Genomic DNA, 21,919 nt, shown 5'->3' on the forward strand with positions numbered 1-21,919 from the left:
CCTCGTCACAAGTGTCATATGAGCTCTTAGCTCTTATTTAGATTTCTAGCCATGATCACACCTTCTCACAACCGATTTGCAAACTTTCTGATGAGAAACATCATTGTAAATCTAATTTACCCAATAATAAATTGTTTATTAACTTATTAACTGTGTATTAACTTACTATAATTTCAGAAAAAAGAATCTTACAGAAAGCTACTGGTCTTAGCGAATCGATTAATACCCAATCCCAATGAGATTTTACTAGTATCTGGAATTAGCTTGATTTTATTTAGTCGATCCAGTTTTTTCGTAAAACTTGTCTGCCAATCAGATAACGCTACGTAAATCCTGGTTGGCTCAAATTAGCACTAGCAAAATCTCGGTATTACTAAATCTCGTTGTGAATGGGCCTTTAGCAGTTTTTATCCCTTGTATGTTATTCAGTAAATAGGGGAAGGGGTAGTTTCACTGGGGAATTTGAATGATCATTTCAAATCTTTTAGCATGTCGTTCGGACCAATTTAGATGTGGAACCGGTCAATGCATTGATGGCAGACGAACTTGTGACCGAAATGTCGACTGTCCAGATCAGTCAGATGAAGATCCTGCATTATGTGGTTAGTATTTTGTTTAACTTGTATGAACTGTACAAACGTAAAGAGACACTATCTAAATATATTCTGAAAAGAATGTAATACAATAAAAATAGGAACTACATAAGATTTTATTGACTTTTTTTTCTTTGCCGCAAAACATTAACTTGTTCGTTTAAAATTTTCTACAATAGGTTCATCCGATTGATATATTAAATTTATACCTAACTAAACAGGATAGGGCTATTGGGACATGATTTCGAAATTTTTAGATCCATGTGATTTTAGTGATTGGGGCTAACAAATTATCAACAATTAGTTATATTGATCGCTGAAATGTCTGTTGTTACTGAAAAAGATATACCGTAATAGTTTCCCCTTCATCTTCTCCAGAAAAATATTCATCTTCTTAATGAATTGTATTTTGATGTCAATTAGCTATCCTTTTTGGTCAAAATTACTAACATCCATCGCTATTAAATTACTTATTGAGGAGATAAAGGGAGGGGGGAGAGATACAGAACCTCAATCTTGAAAGTTACTTATTTTGAGATTGCTTTCTCCCAACATTTTTATTGGAATAAATTTGTATTAAAAGAAAAGAAAATGCTACTGCTACAAGTTTTTATTTATCGTTTCTTCCCTTATAATTGATTTGTTCTTCTTTCGCTGTTGCGAGTTTTCTATTACTGGCGAAATTTTATTTGCTGTTGTAACTTTGAACACCAACCTAAGGTGATTCTGATGGATGAATGATCTGAATTGAGACATATTGCCGTTATTACTGACATGGCCGAAAATAATAATGATAAGATAAAAGAAAAACTGCCAAATTTTGATGGATTTTCAGTCGCATGTGATGACAACACTGGTATTGAAGGCGTAAAATAATTATGTGTGTCTCTGCGTGGTTGCAATCCAGACCTTAATGCGTTTGAAGAATTGCTGGAGTTAGATCCAAAGAATTATCCCACGGAAGGACAGAACGTTTTTAAATATGTTTATCCAATTCAACGAAATATAATCCTTCACTGGTAAATTTACCTTCTCTAGTGCCTGATGGTGCTTCTTCGATGCGTGGAAAAAAGCAGAATCTTTATAGCATTACTGCGTAAGCAGCTGGCATAAATTATTGAAGAGCAAACTTTCGTCAAAAGCATTGCATTATCCATCGATAATTTTTGTGCACGAAGGTAATAAAGACAGGTAGTGTGTTTGTCGTATGTGAAAAGTGGTACATTTTATAAGATCATGGGTATTAATTCCCACAGAACCGCAATTCTGCGCTAATTTTCTACTCTCCTTGGTGAAATAAAAAGCAATTATTCTGGACGCTCTTACTAGACTGAGATCCGTTGGTTATCATGCTTGAACATACTGAAGTAGTCCTGTGGCTTGGAACATGGAAAATGTCAGTTTTCAGGTTCAAAAAGCCAGACCACTGTCTAAGTCACTAAAGATTGGAATAAGTAAATATTGAAAGGTGACGTTGTGTAACGAAAAGATTTATCAGGGGGACAGTTTTACTTACATTTGTAGTAAATAATTTTTGAGACCACACTGGCTGGTCATGACAAAACTCAAAATTGGAAAGAAAACAAAAAATCAAAAAATGATGACGCTTTCTAAGTAGCGGTGAAAGGGTAACTCTTTCACCCTTGCACCGTTACTGAGAAAGGGTCGTCCTATTTTAGTTATGTGTTTTGTTTTAAGTTTTTTTTTATATCTTTATCAGTTTATTCTGCACTGAGGATGGTCAAGTGGAGGACTTGACTGAAATATTTGCATAATTTTCAATTTTTCTCTGGCTGTTTATTGTCCTCGTTTTTACTTTCTTTGCGATTTTGTTGTATTGTACATTTATAGTATTATTAGTTAAGACGGTGGGAAGATGTTAAAAGCAGAATAGCCAAGGCATAGGCTGTTCTTTCACAGTTGAAAATAGTTTGGAAGAATAGGAAGATAAGTCTGCAAACTAATATTAGAATATTAGAAGCTACAATGATGACAGTGGTCAAATATGGTTCTGAAGCATGAATACTCCGAAAAGCGAATGACGATTTGCTAGATGTTTTCCAGAGAAATTGCCTACGGATTGTTCTGGTTACCCGGCTGACTAACGGTATTTCAAACAGTAGGCTATATGTGAAAAGTTTGGTTCAATCCCGATTTCTCGGGCTATAATGGGAGAAAGGCTGAGACGGCTAGGGCACGTGCTGAGGATGAAAGATGAGACATTGCAAGAGATTGTCCTTTTCGGCCAACCATCTAGGGCTAAATGGAGAGCAGGTCGTCCGCGGTTGGGGTTGGGCTGGAGGGATGTCATAAAGAAAGGTAAGGGGAAATGGGAACTTCCTGGGAGGGTTTAAAGATAGAGGCTTTAAATGGATTGGGATGGAGGAGAGGCGTGCGTATCTGTGTCGGTCTCAGGTGGCTTGGTGCTTCGATGAGTTGCTAGTAGTAGTAGTAGACCACTGCCTTATTTGGTGATCTATTTTGGCAACAAAAATTCAGAATTTTTGGTTGGTATTGTAATACATTACAATGATTTCAGTTCTCATACAAGATAAAGAACAACTTAAAAATATGCGGGTTAAATTAACATGTTGAGATGTAAGTTGGTTTTATGGGAATTTTTTTGCAAGGGAAGTTTTGACACATTTTCGTGCATGTTACATGTGTAAGTCAAATCCAATGTTATATCATCAGCTTGATCGAATTTCATTTGACACACTCCATGTTCAAAACATGGAAATGCAACTTATAAAAAAACTCGTAATTCCCCTTATAGTGGGGTAGACCGTAAAGATTGAAAATACGCATCACTTGCGGTGTACGAGCCGAGAGTTTGACATTCTTGCTCTAGAAAACTGAACTTGATTCAAAACATGCGATTCAATTCGTCTTGTAGGGGGGAGTGGGTTTGACTTCAGCTTGGTAATACGATACCCAGAGTTCTAGCAGAGCTCTAGAAACATACTGCAGTTGGAATTTGATTCTGGTGATGAGATTATGTGAAAGCGTCTCCATATCAATCCAAAAAAAGAAGAAGATTGTGTTCAATTTTAACTTTCATGTGATAAATTACATGAAATAGATGGTTTTCAGCAGAGTTGATTAATTGTTTGTTTATAAAGGGACCTTTTGTCCTCAAAATTTACATAAAGATGAAGTAGTCTGTGGACTGAATCGGAAATTTCTTTTGTTGCCTGGTTATTTATTTCGAAATAGTAGCTATACTTTGGTCAAGTAATTGCCATTCAGGAGAACTTTAGTTCATCCCAGTGATTATAATAGTTTAATTACTACCCTTAGAAAATAATCATTATTAAGCTAAGAAATTGCAAACCTAAGAGTGGTTATTACATAAATGTAGCTTGATTTATTATTTCCTTGGGCAAAAAAAAAACAATAAATATTGGATGAGGGTAATTTTGTTTCAAATGCTTTTGACACTTATGGCGATATGATTTGATTCTAACTTATGACCTGACGTCTTGTCATATCTTCTATCAAGTTTGACGACTAACCATCTATGAAGTTTCTATCAATTTTTTCTAACCATTGATTGATCTAATTATTTAATTAAACAGGTAGACCCAAAGTTCAACTTGTTCATTTCTCAAAGAAACAAATACCATTTCATATTTAGAATACCATAGATACCATTTAGATACTTTTAGAATACAAATACCATAAAAACCAATCTAACCAAATCTAAATACCAATTTAGATACCATTTAGAATACAAATACCATAGAGTACTGAACTAGCTTTCAGTACTGAACTAGCTTTCATGGTGTCAACATCTAAACTAATCGGATTATTTTTCATTTTCACATACCTGATAGTCTGAGGTATGAACTTTAATCCCACTTGCTAGATCTCGCAGTATTTGGCAAAATACCAGTTTTTAATCAAAACTTGTGTGACGGTTTATCAAGGTGTCAACATCTATTGATTTCACATATTTGATATTCTGTGGACTTAAATTGAGTGTAAGGAGAGAGGGAATAGAAGGAAAGGAAAGAAAAAGAAAAGAGAGGAAAGGAGGAAGGAGAGAGGGAAGGTGGAGTAAAGGAGTGACGCAGGTTAATTTTAGAAAGCATTTGGTCAGTCTAAGATGGAAGACAAATTAATCTTGAATCCTGTTTTGAACTTTTTAAGCCGATCTCTAACTGATGGAGTTAGGCCAGAGTTAATCCAAAAAGGCAGCTGTCGCTTATTTTGATCGCGATACCATCATCCAAGCAAAGAAAGTTCTTTATGCCGAACTAAGTGTTACAACCCGAATGGTGACTCACTCTAAAGATGACGATAATATTCATAACATGTGTAAAACTTTAGTTGCTCCTGCCAAGCAAAACCTAAAAATCCCAAAATGTGTTATTCTTAGTCCATGTGAAGTCCCAACTATAGGAGAGGCCGTAAATGCCACAGTTGTATCCAAGGTCAATGATTTATCGCGTAAATTGGACAGCGTTCTGCCAAACATATCTCACCCTTCAAGTAGCCTCTCTGACCAGTCACTGGTCTTGCCCCAAAGTCATGACTCAATGCCTAAACCCTCGTATGCTGTAAGACTAAAAAACCCTCCAAAAGAGCTAAAAGGCCCAACGGAGCGTCAAACATTTATAGACAGTCTTTGTCCTAGCCCTGGCAGCGATGTATCTGAGCTACGCCGTGGCAAGAATTAATGGAAACTTGTCGTCTCGTCTAAAGAAACCGCTAGTCTAATTGTTGAAAAGGCAAAGCGTTCTGAACCCACTCTAAATGCTACACTTAAGGAGCCTGCTTTTGTTGCTGTTATTAAACAAGTACCGGACTAACTAATCGACTCATCACTGAAGAAATTAATCTCAAAATCCATCAAAACAGCTAAGTGTGGTGCGTCACGCACATTCAAAGTGTATTTCAAATCAAGAAAAGACTTAGATCAGTTCCTTCAAGAATCAGTGAAAATCGGCTATGAGCGGCTTGCCACCCAGGAGTTTGTGTTTTTGCCTCGTCGATGCTTTAACTGCCATATGACTGGCCACCTTACAGCAAACTGCACAAACACTACCCCGTGCTCAAAATGCGGAGCTATTGATCATAAGTCTATATCTGAATCCCCGTGTAAGAACAGTCCTTTTTGTGTTAGTTGTAAAGCTCCAGGCCATACGTGCTACAGCATTAATTGCCCTAAAAACCGTAAAACCGTGAGCCAATGACTCCTGTGATAAATTTCATATCTTGGCATATACATGGTTCTTTCGTGATTAAATTACCAGTGCTGGTTATTTGTTTGTTTCTTGGTTTTTCCTTGTTTCTTTTTCCTTCCCTTTCCCTGCTTTTTCTTATTTATCCTTACCTCGATTATACTATTTTTTATTTTCTTTATTTTTTTTTCCTATATTTTATCCTTATACCTTTGGTCTGGTGGATTTGGTCATGGAGCGGAACTGCCATCCACCATGAGTAAATCGACGATTTCTATTGGTAACCAGGTTGGTATCAACTCTTTGGGGGAACGTTTAATTGAATTACAAAATAATCCTTTTTTTTTTGAAAATATAATTAATAATTCAATTAGAAGTAGAAATCTAAAGAATATTGATTCTAATTCGGCTAATAAAAGTAAGTATGTTTCGCATTTAAATGGTTCTGCCTCCTCTAAACATGATGATGTCTTCTCTGTGCTTCATCTTAACATTCAGGGACTTTGCTTCTCTTTTGATGAGCTGAAACGGATCGTCAGTGGTGGAACTCCTGATTTTATAGGCTTATGTGAAACTTTCCTAGATTCAAAAAAGGATATCCTTTTAGATATTCCGGGATATAGGATGGAGAGGCTGAATAGGAAACAGATGGCGAGAGGTGGCCTTGTCCTTTATATTGCTGATCGTCTTACATATAATGTCCGAAGTGATTTGAGCAGAAATGAGGAAGGAATCTTTGAATCCCTTTTTATTGAGATTAAATCAATGCGTAAGTATTTAGCTGTGGGTTTGGTTTATAGGTTCCCCAGTGAATCTATTCCTTCGTTTTTAAAAACTCTGGAAGAAGTTTTGGACTCAGTCCAAAAACATCCCAATGAACTAATCCTTATGGGTGATTTTAACCTCAACCTGCTGGATCAAAATTCTGTTTCAGCTATTGATTTTTTGTCGATGATGCTCTCTTCGGGAACTCTACCTTCAGTTTGTATACCAACCCGAGTTACTGACACAAATGCGTCTCTTATCGATAATAATTTTTCGTCACTAGATGTCTTAGATAATTTGGTGCTGGTTTGTGATATTTCTGATCATTTTCCCGCTATTTCCCAATATAGGAGTGATGATCAAGCACAGCGTATAGCATCACCATCTGCTCTCCCATTTTTCCGTTATGATGATACTGAGCTAAGTCTACTTAATTCTCGTCTGGCTGATCTACCGTGGGACAGTTTGGTTTCTGATTCAGATTTTAACCTCTCTTTTGACTCCTTTTATGATTTAGTGAAAGAAGGAATCCTGGAAATTTGCAATCAGGGTCCAGCGCCCCATACTTTAAAAAGGATAGCACCACTGAATCCATGGATGAGTTCAGGTCTCCATAAAAGCTGGAAAAGGAAAAAATATTTGCCGAAGCTTTACAAAGTTTCATCATCTTTAGCTCATCACGAACGTTTCAAGACCTATGGGAGTATTTTTAATTCTCTCTGTCGGAAGGCAAAGTCTCGGTATTATCATAGGAAATTTTCTGAATGTGGGAAGGATGTTAGGAAGACACGGTATTTAATTAATTCAGTTCTTAGACCTACTCCTCCTCTGCCTTCTGTTCCATCAATGTTGATACTCGATGGTAAAACCGTTCAATGAGATGCAGATGTTCAGCTAGAGCTTACCTCTTATTTTGCTAATATAGGAAAGGCAGCTGCTTCCTCTGCAAGCTCTGCAACTTCTCGTTGCGATTTCAGAGCCTTTCTTGGACCCTCATGTTTAAAGTCGATGGTCTTGAATTCTGTTACTGAATTTGAGGTAGCTCGTATCGTGAATGCTCTTAAAAGATCATCCTCTTCAGGACCAGACAAAATTCCTACAAGGGTTATATGTGCCATTCTGCCAGCTATTCTGTCACCATTGACTAAGCTTGTCAATCTGTCTTTCGAAAAAGAAATCAAGTCTAATCTTGTGGCATTATTCGAGAGAGTTATTTCATGGTTTAATGCGAATTACTTGGTCTTGAATGTTGATGAGTCACATTTTCTTATTTTTTCTCGAATTGGTATAGCTTTTCCTCAGCTGACACACCTTCAGGTATCACAAGGCTCCTTGTGTAGACCAGTGAATCGGGTGGTCCGGTTTCTTGATATTCTGCTTGATGAGAATCTTTCATTCCGAAACCATGTAGCCATGATTAGGGTTAAGGTCTCACGGAGTTTGGGTATCATTCGAAAACTTAGACACAAATTTCCTGGATCTATTCTGAAACTTCTTTTTTTCTGTCTTGTCCAGTCATATGTTTCTTATTGCCCCATTGTATGGATGTCTACTTTTCCGTCTACGTTGCGGTCACTTTATGTCATGTATAATAAAGCACGGCGTCTGGTTATGGACACCAACCGTTCTTCACCAACACCGCTCTTAAGTCTACGGTCTATTTACATTATTTCTTGTGCTTCTTTTGTCTTTCATCAGCTTCACGGCAATCTTCCAAAATCTCTTCGGAAAACTCCTATGTTTATTTCTGATTCAGCTCCATATAGCCTTCGTACTTCAAATAATATCTACATTCCGCCTACCCCTACTATTCGATCAGACTTCAATCCCCTCATTGCTTGTCAACAGGCCTGGAATTCACTACCTTCTTCAGTACAGAGATGCCACTCATTTGGGACTTTTAAAAGGATTCTTAAGGATCATTTAATAAAGAATCAAATAGAATAACTTTTCTTTTTTCCTCTGAGGAGTTGTTGTCCCTTGAGTTTTGTTCATGGTGTATGGTTGTCTTCTCTGCGCTTTGACTCCTAGGCCTCAGGTATGTTCTCTATGTTCAGGCATGTTCTATTGTTTTTTTTTTGTAGTTGTTGCTTATATTGAATACCAGTTATATATATTATTTATATTATAGTTGTTATTTGTATTTTTTTATACCCCTTGTATCCCTGGCCTTGGAGCCTTTCGAGGGGGAATAAGTGTGTTGTAATTCCATTTTGAATTGTATTTTGTATTGTATTGTATTGAATAATAATAATAAACTTCTTCTTCTTCTTCTTCTTCTTCAGTAAAATTGATGGCAGTAAACGCATCCTTATAAAAAGAAGAATGTATTTGCCATTTTCAATATCCCTGCAATCAAAGTTCCATGGCTCCCAGATATTGCTATACATCCTAATTATCTAGTTTGTTATTTTCAGATGTAATATGTGGACCGTTAGAATTCCGCTGCCAGAATGGCCAACAGTGCATTCCATCCAATGGGCGTTGTAACGGTACTTATGAATGCCGCGACAGTTCTGATGAGGTTGAGTGTGGTAAGCTGTCACGATTGTACTATTTTCCTTACCTTACTTGCGTAATCTGCTTGCCTTTTATAAATGTTTTGTTCCTCGCTTTAGTACTCAGCTTTAATTTGTAAATAGTTCCTTGGATTAAACCATCTTTAAAAAAAAATAGTATATACAACAGAAATTGGCTATAATTTCTGCTTAATATTTTGATCTTTTCCCGTTTCTTCCCTTCAATTCCTTTGTGTTGATAATACCTTTCATAGAGGCCCTCCCCCACTCGATATAGTAACGCCGATTGAGGAGGGGAGAGGATGTTTAGAATTGAGCATCCTGGAATTCAGAATTTAATTTTTTTGTATTTTAATTTTTTTTTATCGGAAAAGCCACCATCCTAAATTTCGAGAAATATCTATTTTGCATCTTCATTAAAAAAAAAGAAAAAAAGCTCTGTCCTGGCTATATTTTCGTGAATTGGCGCTACTGTTTGGAATCAAATAAATATAAAACATCAATAATTAAATCCAAATCACTGGGTTTTCCTAGAGTACCAGAATTACTAGCCTGCTGTCCTTACCTTAGATGCCTTTGGGTCAAGAAATTAGAAAACTACTGCCCTAATTTTACATCCCAAGGAGGACAGACCAGGGCACTTAAGACCCAATTTTAGTAAGAACCTAGAAAAAAAAGTTTTTCTTTTTAAAGGGGCATTCTCTAATGTAATTTTGTTTTATTTAATTTAACCACAAACATTATTTTAGCTACCAGATAATTCCCTATGAACATAGAGATAATTCCTTATGAACGTAGAACGTATGAGAAAAATTGTTTTGCTTCAGAGGTTTGTTATCCTTTTTGCTCCCTAATGAAATATAGATTTGCAAGCATTTCTTTTGCTTGCACAAGTAGGGATGAATAGAAATTGGGGAACTACTCTCATCTCTTACTTCCTTTATAGCCTTATAAAAAATAAGACAGTCGCCCACGCCAAGGCTCCATAAACGACTTCACAAACAAGGTCAACTTTTTGCCAGCTAAAACTGTTTGGATTTGGGATTGGTTTCTTTTATGCTGAAACTGTTGACTTCCCAAACTGACAAATGTGTAAATTATGGGATAAATTTATATTGATTTTTAACAGATAGTTCAATGTTGGATTTCAAATAAATTATATTACTAGCATATAGCTAATGTAAAGTATTCAACTTGCATTTTTGTACTATTATTTTCAAGCCTAACATCTATCAACCTATTTCAGCTAATGTGTTTTTAGAGCAAGTGCCTCTAAATTCTACAATCAATAATTATCAGTTTCATTTTGTAACATATAAAAGTAGTCAGATGACCATGTAATTATTTTTTATGTAGTTAATATGATTATTATGACGATTCATCTTATAATTAAAGCAATACCATTTGGGTGACTAGATTAATTTCAGTTACGAAAAGCATTGCAAATAATAGTTTTTCTTGTTTACCTGTGTCAAAAGAAATAAATACTGACGTTGTTATAGTAAGCACTAAAAATTACTTAATTTTACTGTAAAACATCAAAGCTCATTAAGTAATGAAACATGTTACGGTTTTGCGTTTCACGTTTTCGTTTTATATTTTTCAGATTTTATCTTTGGTGGAAAAATAATAAACATATTCTATTTTGAATCTTCAACAAGGTATTTTTGAATGAAAATACCGAAAAGGTTTTTTTTTATCAAGGGGAAGAGGCAAACACGTTCGGGGTGAAACTGTCCCTCCATCCCCAATTGGCACTAGTGCATCCTTCCATTATGCATTCTTATGTACGTGTCTATCTATGGGTTTGTAATTGTCACCAGTGAGAGTGGTGGTAAATTTTTTGCAGTTCGTATAAATGACTTACCAATAAAGCGAACATAACACTCGATGCCTTTTTTTATGTTCTTTACAAATATAATAATCGTGTCTACCGCTAATTCCAATTTAAGCACTTTTTGACCTAACCCAAACTAACCACATTATAAATGATTTTTGCACTGAGAAATTGTAGTATTATTTTGTTGAAAACGACCGATAACTCATACTTTAATTGAAAATTCGTGGTAGAAGCGATTATAATATTCGTAAAGAACATAAAAAAGGCATCGATTGGTATTTTCACTTTATTGGTAAGTCAATTATCTGATGAACTTCGAAAAATTTACCAGAGTGTCTTAGAATTCATGGTTCCTTTCCTTGTTTTGATTATTTATTTTGATACCTAGAACTACCAGTGGGCAGTGCTACACATTTCTTCTTTTTGTACCTATTTTTCTTTACCTTTTCAAACATTGCTTTAATGCTTCTGCTTACGCTTATTGCTCGACTATGCGTGAATCACTGACTGCTGAATGGAAACTTGTTCAGAAATCCAGTTCACAGATGGAAAAAAACACTGCTTTTTGTAGAGAAAAATTTTACTGGAAGAACATTTTGTGTAATTTTTACAAGGTTTTGCTAACGGCCTTGATACTATTCAAACATTAGGCGAAATCTAATCGTTTATAACTGACATGATGGATACTCCGTGCAAACGGCGAATGGAAAACGAACGGTAACTTAAATTATCCAGTCGGTAAAATTAACAGAGATCGAATTATCAATAACTTAGGAAGCTCTTCGTTTAAGTAACTTCAAAAGTAAATGAAATATATTCTAAGTATCATTAGTTTTAAGTAGGTGACAAAGTTTCATTAGTAGTCTTGGGCATTCAGCCCAGACAGTTGTTGAGCTACTTCCAGACATGTATGTTTTATTCACATAGAACGATGCGGGTCCGAGCTAGGATTGCCAACTAGTGGAAAAAATTCACTAGATTCTTAAAAAATCACTAAAATAACACATAAATCACTCGATCATTGAATAGAAATCACTAGAACTATAAGACTCTTTATCAATGTAATTGATAATTGTTTTGTCTCTTTAACATGTTCTATACAGGCGCTCTAACAGGAAGGGGGTAAAACACCCATTAGATGTGGAAAAATAAATTTGATTGGCGTTTTGTTTTTTCTCAAACGAAAATTACCCTTGAAATTTAGAAAAATCCCTTTTCGTATCTTTATACAGAGAATAAAACAAAATCCTAGCTTCCTCCCTTTCCCGGAATTGGTACCATTGGCTTATACACCGATCACTGAACACTGTTTATTTGTGATCTAATCCAATATATTCTTTTTCCTTTTAATTTGTTTTTCTTGTCGATTCAGAAACTCAGTTTTCCTCCAAAAATACAAAAACTATTTTCTTTTTACCCTAGTTGAGCTAGTATAAATACTGGGACACCGGTGTCAATTTTGAAAATGTCCTTTTTATATTTTCATGAAAAAGATTTATCCCAATTTTTACAAATTTCGATAAGCATCGGTCTTATTGCTTCTTTAATGAAAAAAGAGGTACTTGTTAATTATACGAAACACACCCAAGAAGTAAAGTTATTTTACTTCTAACGAAATCAACCTAAACATGATGGAAGTATAATATTTTAGTTTATCTAATAATGTAATTTGGGCTCTATATTTGCGCATTAGGCGGAGGGGTGTGGGGGTAAAGTAACCTAACTGAATTTAACCTAGCATTGCCTCCACTTTCCTAATGTATACATATATAAATTAAGTTATAAAAGCTCAATGCATTCTGTCACCTATTATTTGTCATTGCGGCTATGAAACTGGTTTTGATATATCGTACATTATTCTTATAATCCGTAGTAAATTATCCTTAGCCTGCTTTCAAACCCAGAACTATTCTCAGGACCTATGTGGGTCAAATTAAATCTAGAGGTATAGTTTTGGAGCCTTTCAACTATGCTAAACAAAATGGATGTCTCAAACTTTTGGTTGAACAATTTTTAGGGAAAAAAGAAAAGTGGGTGGGAAGCTAGTAGCCATTCGATCGTTTTGTTCAAGTAAAAGGAAACCAGAAATTTCTTTCCGTTCGAATGAGCCCTCTCCCGATGTTGTAGGACCGTTGGTTCGATACGATCTCCCCTGAGAAAAAACAAATTAACATGCATCAGTGGTTTTTCTTCTGACAAATTATACAGAATTCGACACTTTTGCAGATAAGGGCTTGAAACCTCTACAGTAGGGTTCTCTGATACGCCGAATCTACTGATTTAATTTTAATTATAATTATTTGACTTTTAGTGGGTGTTTCCTTCCTCTTTGGGGTAAATTTTTGAAGTTCCTTAGCCTTTCATGGGTAAAACTAAGCTTAATGAATCTTAAATATTTGTAATCGGCATAATAAACCGATGATATATCGATCGATATCAAGATTCCGTTTCTAATGTTTCGGTTACTATTATTTCCATTTCTACAGTTCGTTACCACAAAGTGTTTGATATGTTAGCACGTGAATCCGAAAACTTAAAGAATAGGATGTTAACTGCGCTTATTAGGTGTTTCAATTATAAATAAATAATTTGGTGAATTATTGACGTCTCGATTACCATTAGACAACTCCCAGAATAGATACACCCCCCCCCCCGAACTCCCAACCCACTTCAATCATCAAACTACAATCAGTTTTAAAAAGTCCTGTTTTCTTTCTCAATGATTTCTTTTTTTCCATTTGGAAAATTATATTTAATCTATACTTACCTTCTTATTTTTTTAAGACTCCATTTCTGTTCTATTTGCGGACACAGAGAGTGTATTCATATCCACCATTTACTCAACTTTCAAAGGTTTTAACAGAAGAAAAGCTAATTCAAAACCGATAGATTATAGATAAAAAAACATAAACACGAAGAGAAAAATTCGACTCGAACAAATGTTGTGATATAGCAAGTATAGAACATTTTGGCACTTTTACGATTAACTAGGTTCGCCTATTATCTCGATGACAACGCTCTGAGGTTTATATCTGATATGGAAATATGGTTGGGAATCGGAAGTTTCAAGATATTTGCACAGTTGCTAATCTCGAACATATTTGAAACTGTAGTGAGTCACTATTTTGCATTTTCTTTTTTATTAATTAGTTCTGTCCATGATTTATTCGATCGAATCATGGATCTGTTCGCTATATTTTGAAAAATCACTAGATTTATGAAAAATCACTAGTTTTTTAACAAAAATAACTAGCTAGAAGAATTTCCCTAGGTAACATCAAAAATCATTAGAAATAGTGATAAATCACTAGGGGTGGCGACCCCGGTCCGAGCTTGTGAAAGACTGATTTTTTTCAGTTTTTCCTATTCAAATTTCGGGTATCCAGGGCCACTAAGACGACATCTAAGACTACTAATATCTAGGCCCATTTATTTAATTTTACTTTACCGACAAAAAACCAATAACCCGTTCCTGACGTTTAATTTGTGTTTCTGGACATTTATTATTCCTCGAGTTGGTGATTCAGGGTCCAATGGTGGATTTTAATCTCTTTTTTTTCAATAAATCATCTCTTAAATCACTACCGCTATTGAGAATCATTTAGAATTACTTCATTCGCAACCATTCCCTTACTTTAATTTTTGTGATGCTTTTGCTTATTGCTTGATCTTATGCTTCTTCAAGCTTGGACCCCATGCATTTCTGGCGAATTTCGGTGTGAAAACGGTCCTTGTATTCAAGAAAGTCTGAGGTGTGATGGAAAAATTGACTGTCCCGAATCCAGTGATGAATTAGATTGCCGTAAGTAATCTTGGAAAAGCTAGACGAGGAAACCCAGGGCTTAGATAAGACTAAAAACCCATCTGGAACAAAAATGAATTTATCCTAAAAAAAATAAATCATTCATTACGGTTTTTGAATTTTCTTACAATTCGTAGTAATTAGCAACTCTATTTTTGTGTCCGAATGTCAATATTTTTGTTTTGTTTTAAAGCAGGTGGCATTTTCTTTTAATATAACTCTCATAAGTCTACTTGTTATAAAATCCAAATGACTAGGACATTGTGAGAGCTTCTTAACAAGGAAATAACCTTCTGAGGTTGAACTATCTTTAACCTATAAATCTATAACTTCTTTGAAAAGAAAATGAACGTGTCCGAAAAAAAATCAGGTTGACTGTAAAAATAACCTAGTTGGGTGTCCCGTCAGTTGGTACCTGTATTCTAATAATAATGATAATTAACGCGTTTATATTTCTTGCTCTTGCCTTATAAATACACAAATTCCCGGGAACTACGTGGATTGCTCAGGTTTTGCTCAGGTCAAGTAAGTTATTCCAAATTCTAACGTCAGCGTTGCAATAGCAAATCGACTGAAGGTCAGATATTGAATGGCCGCTTTTTGTGAAAAAAGAACAAAATTCAGACCTAGTGAAGGTATTAGACCTCCATATAGATGAAAACTTAGAGTAGTAAAAATGTTTTTTTTATTGGTAGTTGGAGGGTTTGCTCATGGATCCGTTAGAAAATCCCACTAGAATGTTTTCTCTATAGTCATTGACTGCTGATTACCGTGTACTACATACTGTATCTATTTATTTGCGCGCATTGAAATTTTCGAAGCGAATTATATCACGTAAACGTGTTTAACATTTGAAATCAAGTGCATTTTTATTTCTTTGATATTATTATGTTATATTGCTGAATTCGGTCACTTAAAAAATGGCGCTGCTTATGGAGAGAAGTTTTTGCCAGAGATTAATGATAATACTGTTTTGATTTGCAAGAAGTAATAGAAATATACTTAGAAGTAGTATCAAATAATTTCTCACTGTGATAAGACCCAAAATGTCTTCTGATAATCTTTAAGGAAAACAGTAGTTAGGGTAGGTTATCTTATCAAGACTTTCTTTGTAATTTTTTGCATAAATAGAAATATTTACTTTTACTAGTTTAATGTTTTTTTTTTATCAAATATAATACTGAAGAACTTCATTGAATTAATTGTCTTATCAAAGAGGATATATTCATCAAGTTTTATACAAACAAAATCAAGAAGTATTAAGTTTAAAAACGAATATATTAATTCATTAGTGTAGTTTCCTTAAACTGTAGCACGGTATAGCCAAGTCTAAACAAAAAAGACTTTGAGCCTCAATGCATTCAAAAAAGGTGATATTTTGTAGTATCATATTACGTCCCATGGCAGTGCCTATTTATAATCAATAAACTGATCCAGAAAAAGCCGGATCTTTAATTTATTTATATTTTCTTCTTCACAGCCACATCTTCATCTGATGGACTGAATTTGAAAACTTATCCGAATGACCAAACAATAAAAGAAGGTAAGAAACTTTTTACATTCCTGTTATCAGCAGTGATAGTATTAACAAAAGTGATTCTTTGAATTTGAGCTGGGTTTGAGACGTCAAAAGATTACTAATTACTGTTGTTTCTCATCGAAAAGGGAATAATTTTAATTAATCCATCAAATCGCCAATTTCTTGTATGATCTATACGAAGGACCAATTATCTTGACTTCTTTTTCTCAAGTATGGAGTAACCAAGGATTAGCCTGGATAAGTAGTCCCTCGACAATGGGAACATTGTCTATTATTGCAAAGCCGATTTGCCTTGTAAAGTAGCTAGAAGGAAGAGAATCTTTGAACTACATGGCCAACCTAGTGTAGACTTTAAAGCAGACTTAGTACCACAGCAACATTGGTATGCTTTATTGTGCAAAATTATCAGATGATTTATTCAAGAGACGATGTATCTCCAACAGGATCCTGGTGTTTCGGAGAATTGAAGCACCGAATTTTTCTGTTGTTAGGTCGTAAGAGTGGTGTGACTCGTGTCATTTTCACACATATAGCCTGATCATATATAAGCTGATGAAAATCGACTGCAGGCTAGCTTTTTAGACGTGATAAACGGAATTTCTTCAAATTTCATTTTCGCAAGTTTTTATGTTTGAACAGAATAGCTTATGCTTCTGAGACGTGAAGGATAGGAGGGAGTGCTAGTCACTGTCTAAAGTTTCAAGAATTCCTTAGTATTTTCATATTATTTATTGGTTTAACATTGGAATCGAAAACTGAATATTCAAGACTTTCCTAGGTTTACATTTAATCTTTCCTAGGATATCTTGTCCATTAATAGCTTGTTTATTTTAAGCTTAGAGTTATTTCATGATTTCTAAATATAAGTTAATGTTTTGTTATGTCAGTTTTGCATAAACTGATTAGTTTCGGTGCCTTCAAATATATTGAGTGACCAACCTGAAGAGAGTTTGATTGATTGTAGCTGGAGAGTACAATAGCTCGTAGGTATTGTGCCTAAGTACGAAAATATTATTGCTGTGGCTATGGTAGGAAGTGAGGCTATTTGGCTCAGTGTGGAATTAGAAGTTTAGATGGACTTCGTCCTAAGAGACATAAAAAAAGGCTATAAGAGTAGGTTCAAGTGTCCTAAATAAAAATGTTGGCGAAATGAATGGAGGCTGTGGAATTTCATGATACAGAAATAGGCTTGAAAATCGATGGTAAGGGCATTAATACGTTTTGACTAGGACAAAATTAAGATGAATTGATGTTTAGTAGCGGGTAAATCGATCTAATGGATAGTATTACTTATCTTAATGGCATTAGTAGTAAAGAGGGTAGACGCAGCGAAGATGTAAAAAGTAGAATAGCTAAGGAGCAGATTTTGTATGTATTTGATACAAGTTTGGAGGAATAGGATAACAATTCCGCGAACCAAGATTAGAATATTGGAAGCTATTCCATGGTAATGACAGTGGTCAAGTATAATGGTTCGGAAAAATTGGTGCTTCTACACGTTGAGGAAGATGCGGTAGATATTCTACAGTGGAATTTCCCGAAGGTAATTTTGTATACTCGTTTGACAGAGTTTACTGGCCATTTGTCAAACAATAAGCTGTATTCAAAATGTATTTTCATCCCACTTTCTACGACTATAATGAAAGATAGGTTAAGGTGGCTAGATCACGTTTTACGGATGAAGAGTAATACATTGTCGAACATTGTGCTTTCAATCGTCCAACTAGGATCAGACGAAAGCAAGTCAATCCTGAAAATTGTTGAAGGAGATTGGAACTTTTTGTGAGTGAGTGAGGAAATAAGCTTTGGCAAGTTGGTATGGAGGAGCATTATACGCAAATTTCTTAGCATATGGTGGCTTGGCGCTGCAATAAGTTGGTATTCGTACTAGTATATACATTATATATATATGATTTGATCAAATGGTTTTGTGATTTTGATCAAATGATTTACGCCGTACAAAGTAGACAGTTTTTGTTTTGATTAACTTCAAATCAGTAGGATTAAATTTGAGCAAGAACCACTTCAACAAAACAAAACAAAAAACTGTTCAGTTTAAAACCGTTGAGTTGATTGCAATCTTTAAAAATAAACTATGAATTTTAATTTTTTTTTTTTGCATGCCGTCTCATTGGCTTCGTCACAGTGGTATAATGTTGCATTCATCTAATAACAAAAATGAAGCCTCAAGAATAATGTCTTATTCTTATGCCGTATCGCAAGCGTGGTAATACAAATTTGCGTTTCATCTTCACATCAATGAATTTTTATTCTTTCTATGCTATATTTTGCTTTTTCTTTGGGAATACTAGGTATAACCGATTATTTTTAATATTTCAAAATTGTGATACAAAAAAGTCACTTTGTGTCGATTTGTTCTTTATATTTTACTATGACCTTACAAGACATTCAAAGAAAAGAAACAAAAATGTTACATCTTCAAGTTGTGTTTCATCTTCAATAATGGTTTATTTTTATTTCTATTTTTTACTTTTTCTATTTTTCGTGGTAAAATAAGTGTCACTTTCTGTCGATTTGTTATTTATATTTCACAGTAACCTTAAAGGGCATTCAAAAAAGGAAACAAAAACTATCATTTCTTTTCTAAAGAAGAGGTTTTATCTCTTGATAGGTGTATCACCTGAATATATATTATATTTAATTCTAAAATTTCTTTTCTATTTTTCGCTGCTCTGCTGCAGCTCGTGTTGGTAAGTACTTACACAATACCCTTTGCTTATACCTATTAAGCATGTATTTACTTATGACTGCCACATTTTGCTTTTAAGCCACATCGCTGGTAATGAAAAATTGGGTTTGTTTTTCCCTAAATTACTCCTTTTGATACAGTTTCCTTTAAACAAATGATAATTGCCCATTTATTTTGTCTAATCTACATTGAAAAGTTTAGTAAATTTATGGTAAATGCTCACTGATAAATTTGTTTGGAATGAATCTCTTCACTTTGTTTGTTAGATCTCTAAAGCATTTGAACAATAAAACACTGATTATTTTCTTATTTTTGCTTATTTCATTAGGCGATCTATTTTATTTTCTACCTGTTTTTATCCAAAACGGTTTTACTTCACTTCGGTTTTTATTTATCCTCACTATTTTATTTTTATCATAGCTAAACTATTTCCCACCTTTTTAACCAACACAACACATATATTTCATCTGTGTAAAATAAATTTTAATCATCAAAATTTTTTATTGTTAAATTCTTAATTGGCTTTAGATTCTATTGAAAGTTTTTACTATCAAAACCCAACAAATGAAAATCTTTTAATTGAAAGAGGATCTATAGTACAGTACTTCAAAGTTTTTGTTTAACATTTTTTATTCTTATCAATATTATGAGCTTTCAAAATGCGATGTGAACTTTCTAGCTTAATTTTATTAACAGTTGTCCTGAACTGATGGGGCTCGGTATTTTTCCAGTGGAAATCTTAATTTAACATCTACTGTGTGTTGGACTGCTAGTGTAATTCTATGTCAAATCACTATTCCTTTTAACTTATTGGCATTAGCTTTCAATTATGTTTTATCAGTTTAATAGCGTTCATTTTTTCCTCAACTTTTCAACCTTTTTCATGTCTATTTTTTATGTAATTACTTCAAGCATCATTTCTGTCTTGCTTTCGTCGTTTCAAGTCCTCTTTAACTATGCGAATGAGGGTGAATTTTAGAAGGAGTAGGAGTGGTCGTGGGAGAGAGAGAGAAGGAGAGAGACAGTCTTATTTCATTCTTAAAGGAAAAAAATATTTCACAAGAAACATACCCCTCAGGCTTTTTTACAAGTTGTCCTGGCTGTTAATCGTTTTTTTTTGTACGAGAAATCTTAATGTCAGTTTTGCAAAATGTCTGTTGTCCTGGGATTTCCGAAGAGACTCGTTGCATGAAAATGTCATGCTTCTGTTAACAACGATTTAATTTACTTGGGAACTAATTCAATTATTTTCTTTTTCTCTTGACTCACTTGTCCGGTGTGTCAATACTTACGAAGGATTAAGATATTCAGTTATCATAAATTGTTCTCCTTCTTTCTTTAACGAATTTAATAATTTCTTCAACCTAAATTTGCAGAAATAAATATATAATAAATCAATCTTCTGACTAACAAAGATTGTTATGAATGAATAAAAGTAAGCCAAAACAACTAGAAATCAATAATGTAGTCAGGCAGGTCGTGGTTAACTGTAAGTAACGTGCGACTCGTGCTAATAGTAACCAAAACTTTAAGAAAGGAGTTTTGATAATGGTATATACATCAGATTAATCCACTTTTCATGATGAATCTAAATGTATAAGATTCATTAATTCTAAAGTTATCCAACAACTAGAAATTGATAATGTAGTCAAACAGGTCATGGTAATGAATTGTAAGTAACGTGTGACTCGTGCTAACAGTAACCAAAACTCTAAAAAAGGAGTTTTGATAGCTGTATATACGTCAAAAGAATCCGATTTTTGTTGTATGTAACCCATTAACCCATTAGGTTGTATATGATGGTTGTTTCCATCCTTATAATCTACTAATATAAATTTATACAAACATTTGATGCTCTATATGGGTAAGTAATTTTGTAACATGTTTCAAAAGAGTACAAAACTTCAGAATAGAGCTGTAAAATTACTATCGGAATTTTATGATTCTGATCAGGTTCCTGCTCATGAACATTTTAAAAAGAATAAGTTAATGGATGTATCCCAAATTCGACATTACCAAGTCATGATTTTCTCGTATATATATTTGAATCGCCTGCTCACTCCTGTTTTTGAATATCTTTTTACTTTTAATAGAGACTGTCATGATCATAATACAAGAAAAGCTGATAACTTAACTAATGAGTTTAGGTGTACCACTCGGACCTCTTTTGTGATTCGCCATTTTAGTCCCTATGTTTGGGGAGTGTGGGCCCGAGTGTGGGAAAAATTACATTGCCCGAATGGGGGGAAAATGCGCCTTTTCTTTTATTTTCTTTTCTTTTATCTCGTGAGTGATTTTGATGTGAAGCCTGCTCCAGGTTGTCATTCTATTCAAGGCATTTCCCTGATTTTTGTCTTCTTCTCGCCTTTTCCTCTTTCTCTTTTGTCCTTTCTTCCTTCATCAGTTGAGTTCCTTGTGCGTTGAGTAGCGCGATATGAATGTGGTTTCTATTAGCTGAGCGTGCCTGTCTTGGTAGGCGAGTGGCGAATAGCGTTTGTTTTCTTTTTTAATCAATGTATATCTCATATCTCCTACAAAGTCCAAAGTCCCTGGGGGGGGGGGGTTCCAAGGCCCTGTCAATAAAATACGATATTTTGATTTTTCTGAGAAGGATAATCAGGGATGTGTGTTTTCTTCTATATATTGTTTTTTTTTCAGGGACAATGGTCATACACTATTGACGTTAAAGTGAGACTTAGACTTTCTAGTGTTTTTTTAAGTAACTGAAAAATTGCCCGCTGGGAAGTGGCATTTTCTGCCATTTTCTTGCATAAAACAAAAATTTCGGCCCAAAGAGGGTCAAAAAGTTTTCGAGCGAAAATTCGGAGATAGTCAATCGATTTAAAATTATTGAATAATTATATATTGAACTTTCCAGTTTCAGATGGAATATGACTTATTCGTCCTTAAAGTATGCGTAGTCCGTGCAAAATAAAGGCCAAATTAGACATTTACTTTAAAGCT

General features: G+C 34.5%; 1 protein-coding gene across 19 annotated transcripts in view; it reads left to right on the forward strand.

Annotated features, from left to right (window-relative positions):
* The window catches only part of LOC136039341 (basement membrane-specific heparan sulfate proteoglycan core protein-like), a 392,752-nt gene that overhangs the window by 206,249 nt on the left and 164,584 nt on the right, over nt 1-21,919 (forward strand). For 16 of the 19 annotated variants that reach the window (XM_065722975.1, XM_065722972.1, XM_065722979.1 and 13 more), the window contains 5 exons: nt 489-602; nt 8,962-9,078; nt 14,589-14,705; nt 16,186-16,248; nt 18,948-18,956. In XM_065722975.1, the coding sequence (XP_065579047.1) occupies nt 489-602; nt 8,962-9,078; nt 14,589-14,705; nt 16,186-16,248; nt 18,948-18,956 (420 nt within the window). The remainder of the gene's footprint in view (nt 1-488; nt 603-8,961; nt 9,079-14,588; nt 14,706-16,185; nt 16,249-18,947; nt 18,957-21,919) is intronic. The other 3 variants (XM_065722973.1, XM_065722981.1, XM_065722982.1) reach the window with 3 other exon arrangements.

This window comes from Artemia franciscana, chromosome 19 (genome assembly GCF_032884065.1).
Source record: "Artemia franciscana chromosome 19, ASM3288406v1, whole genome shotgun sequence".
NCBI lineage: Eukaryota > Metazoa > Arthropoda > Branchiopoda > Anostraca > Artemiidae > Artemia > Artemia franciscana.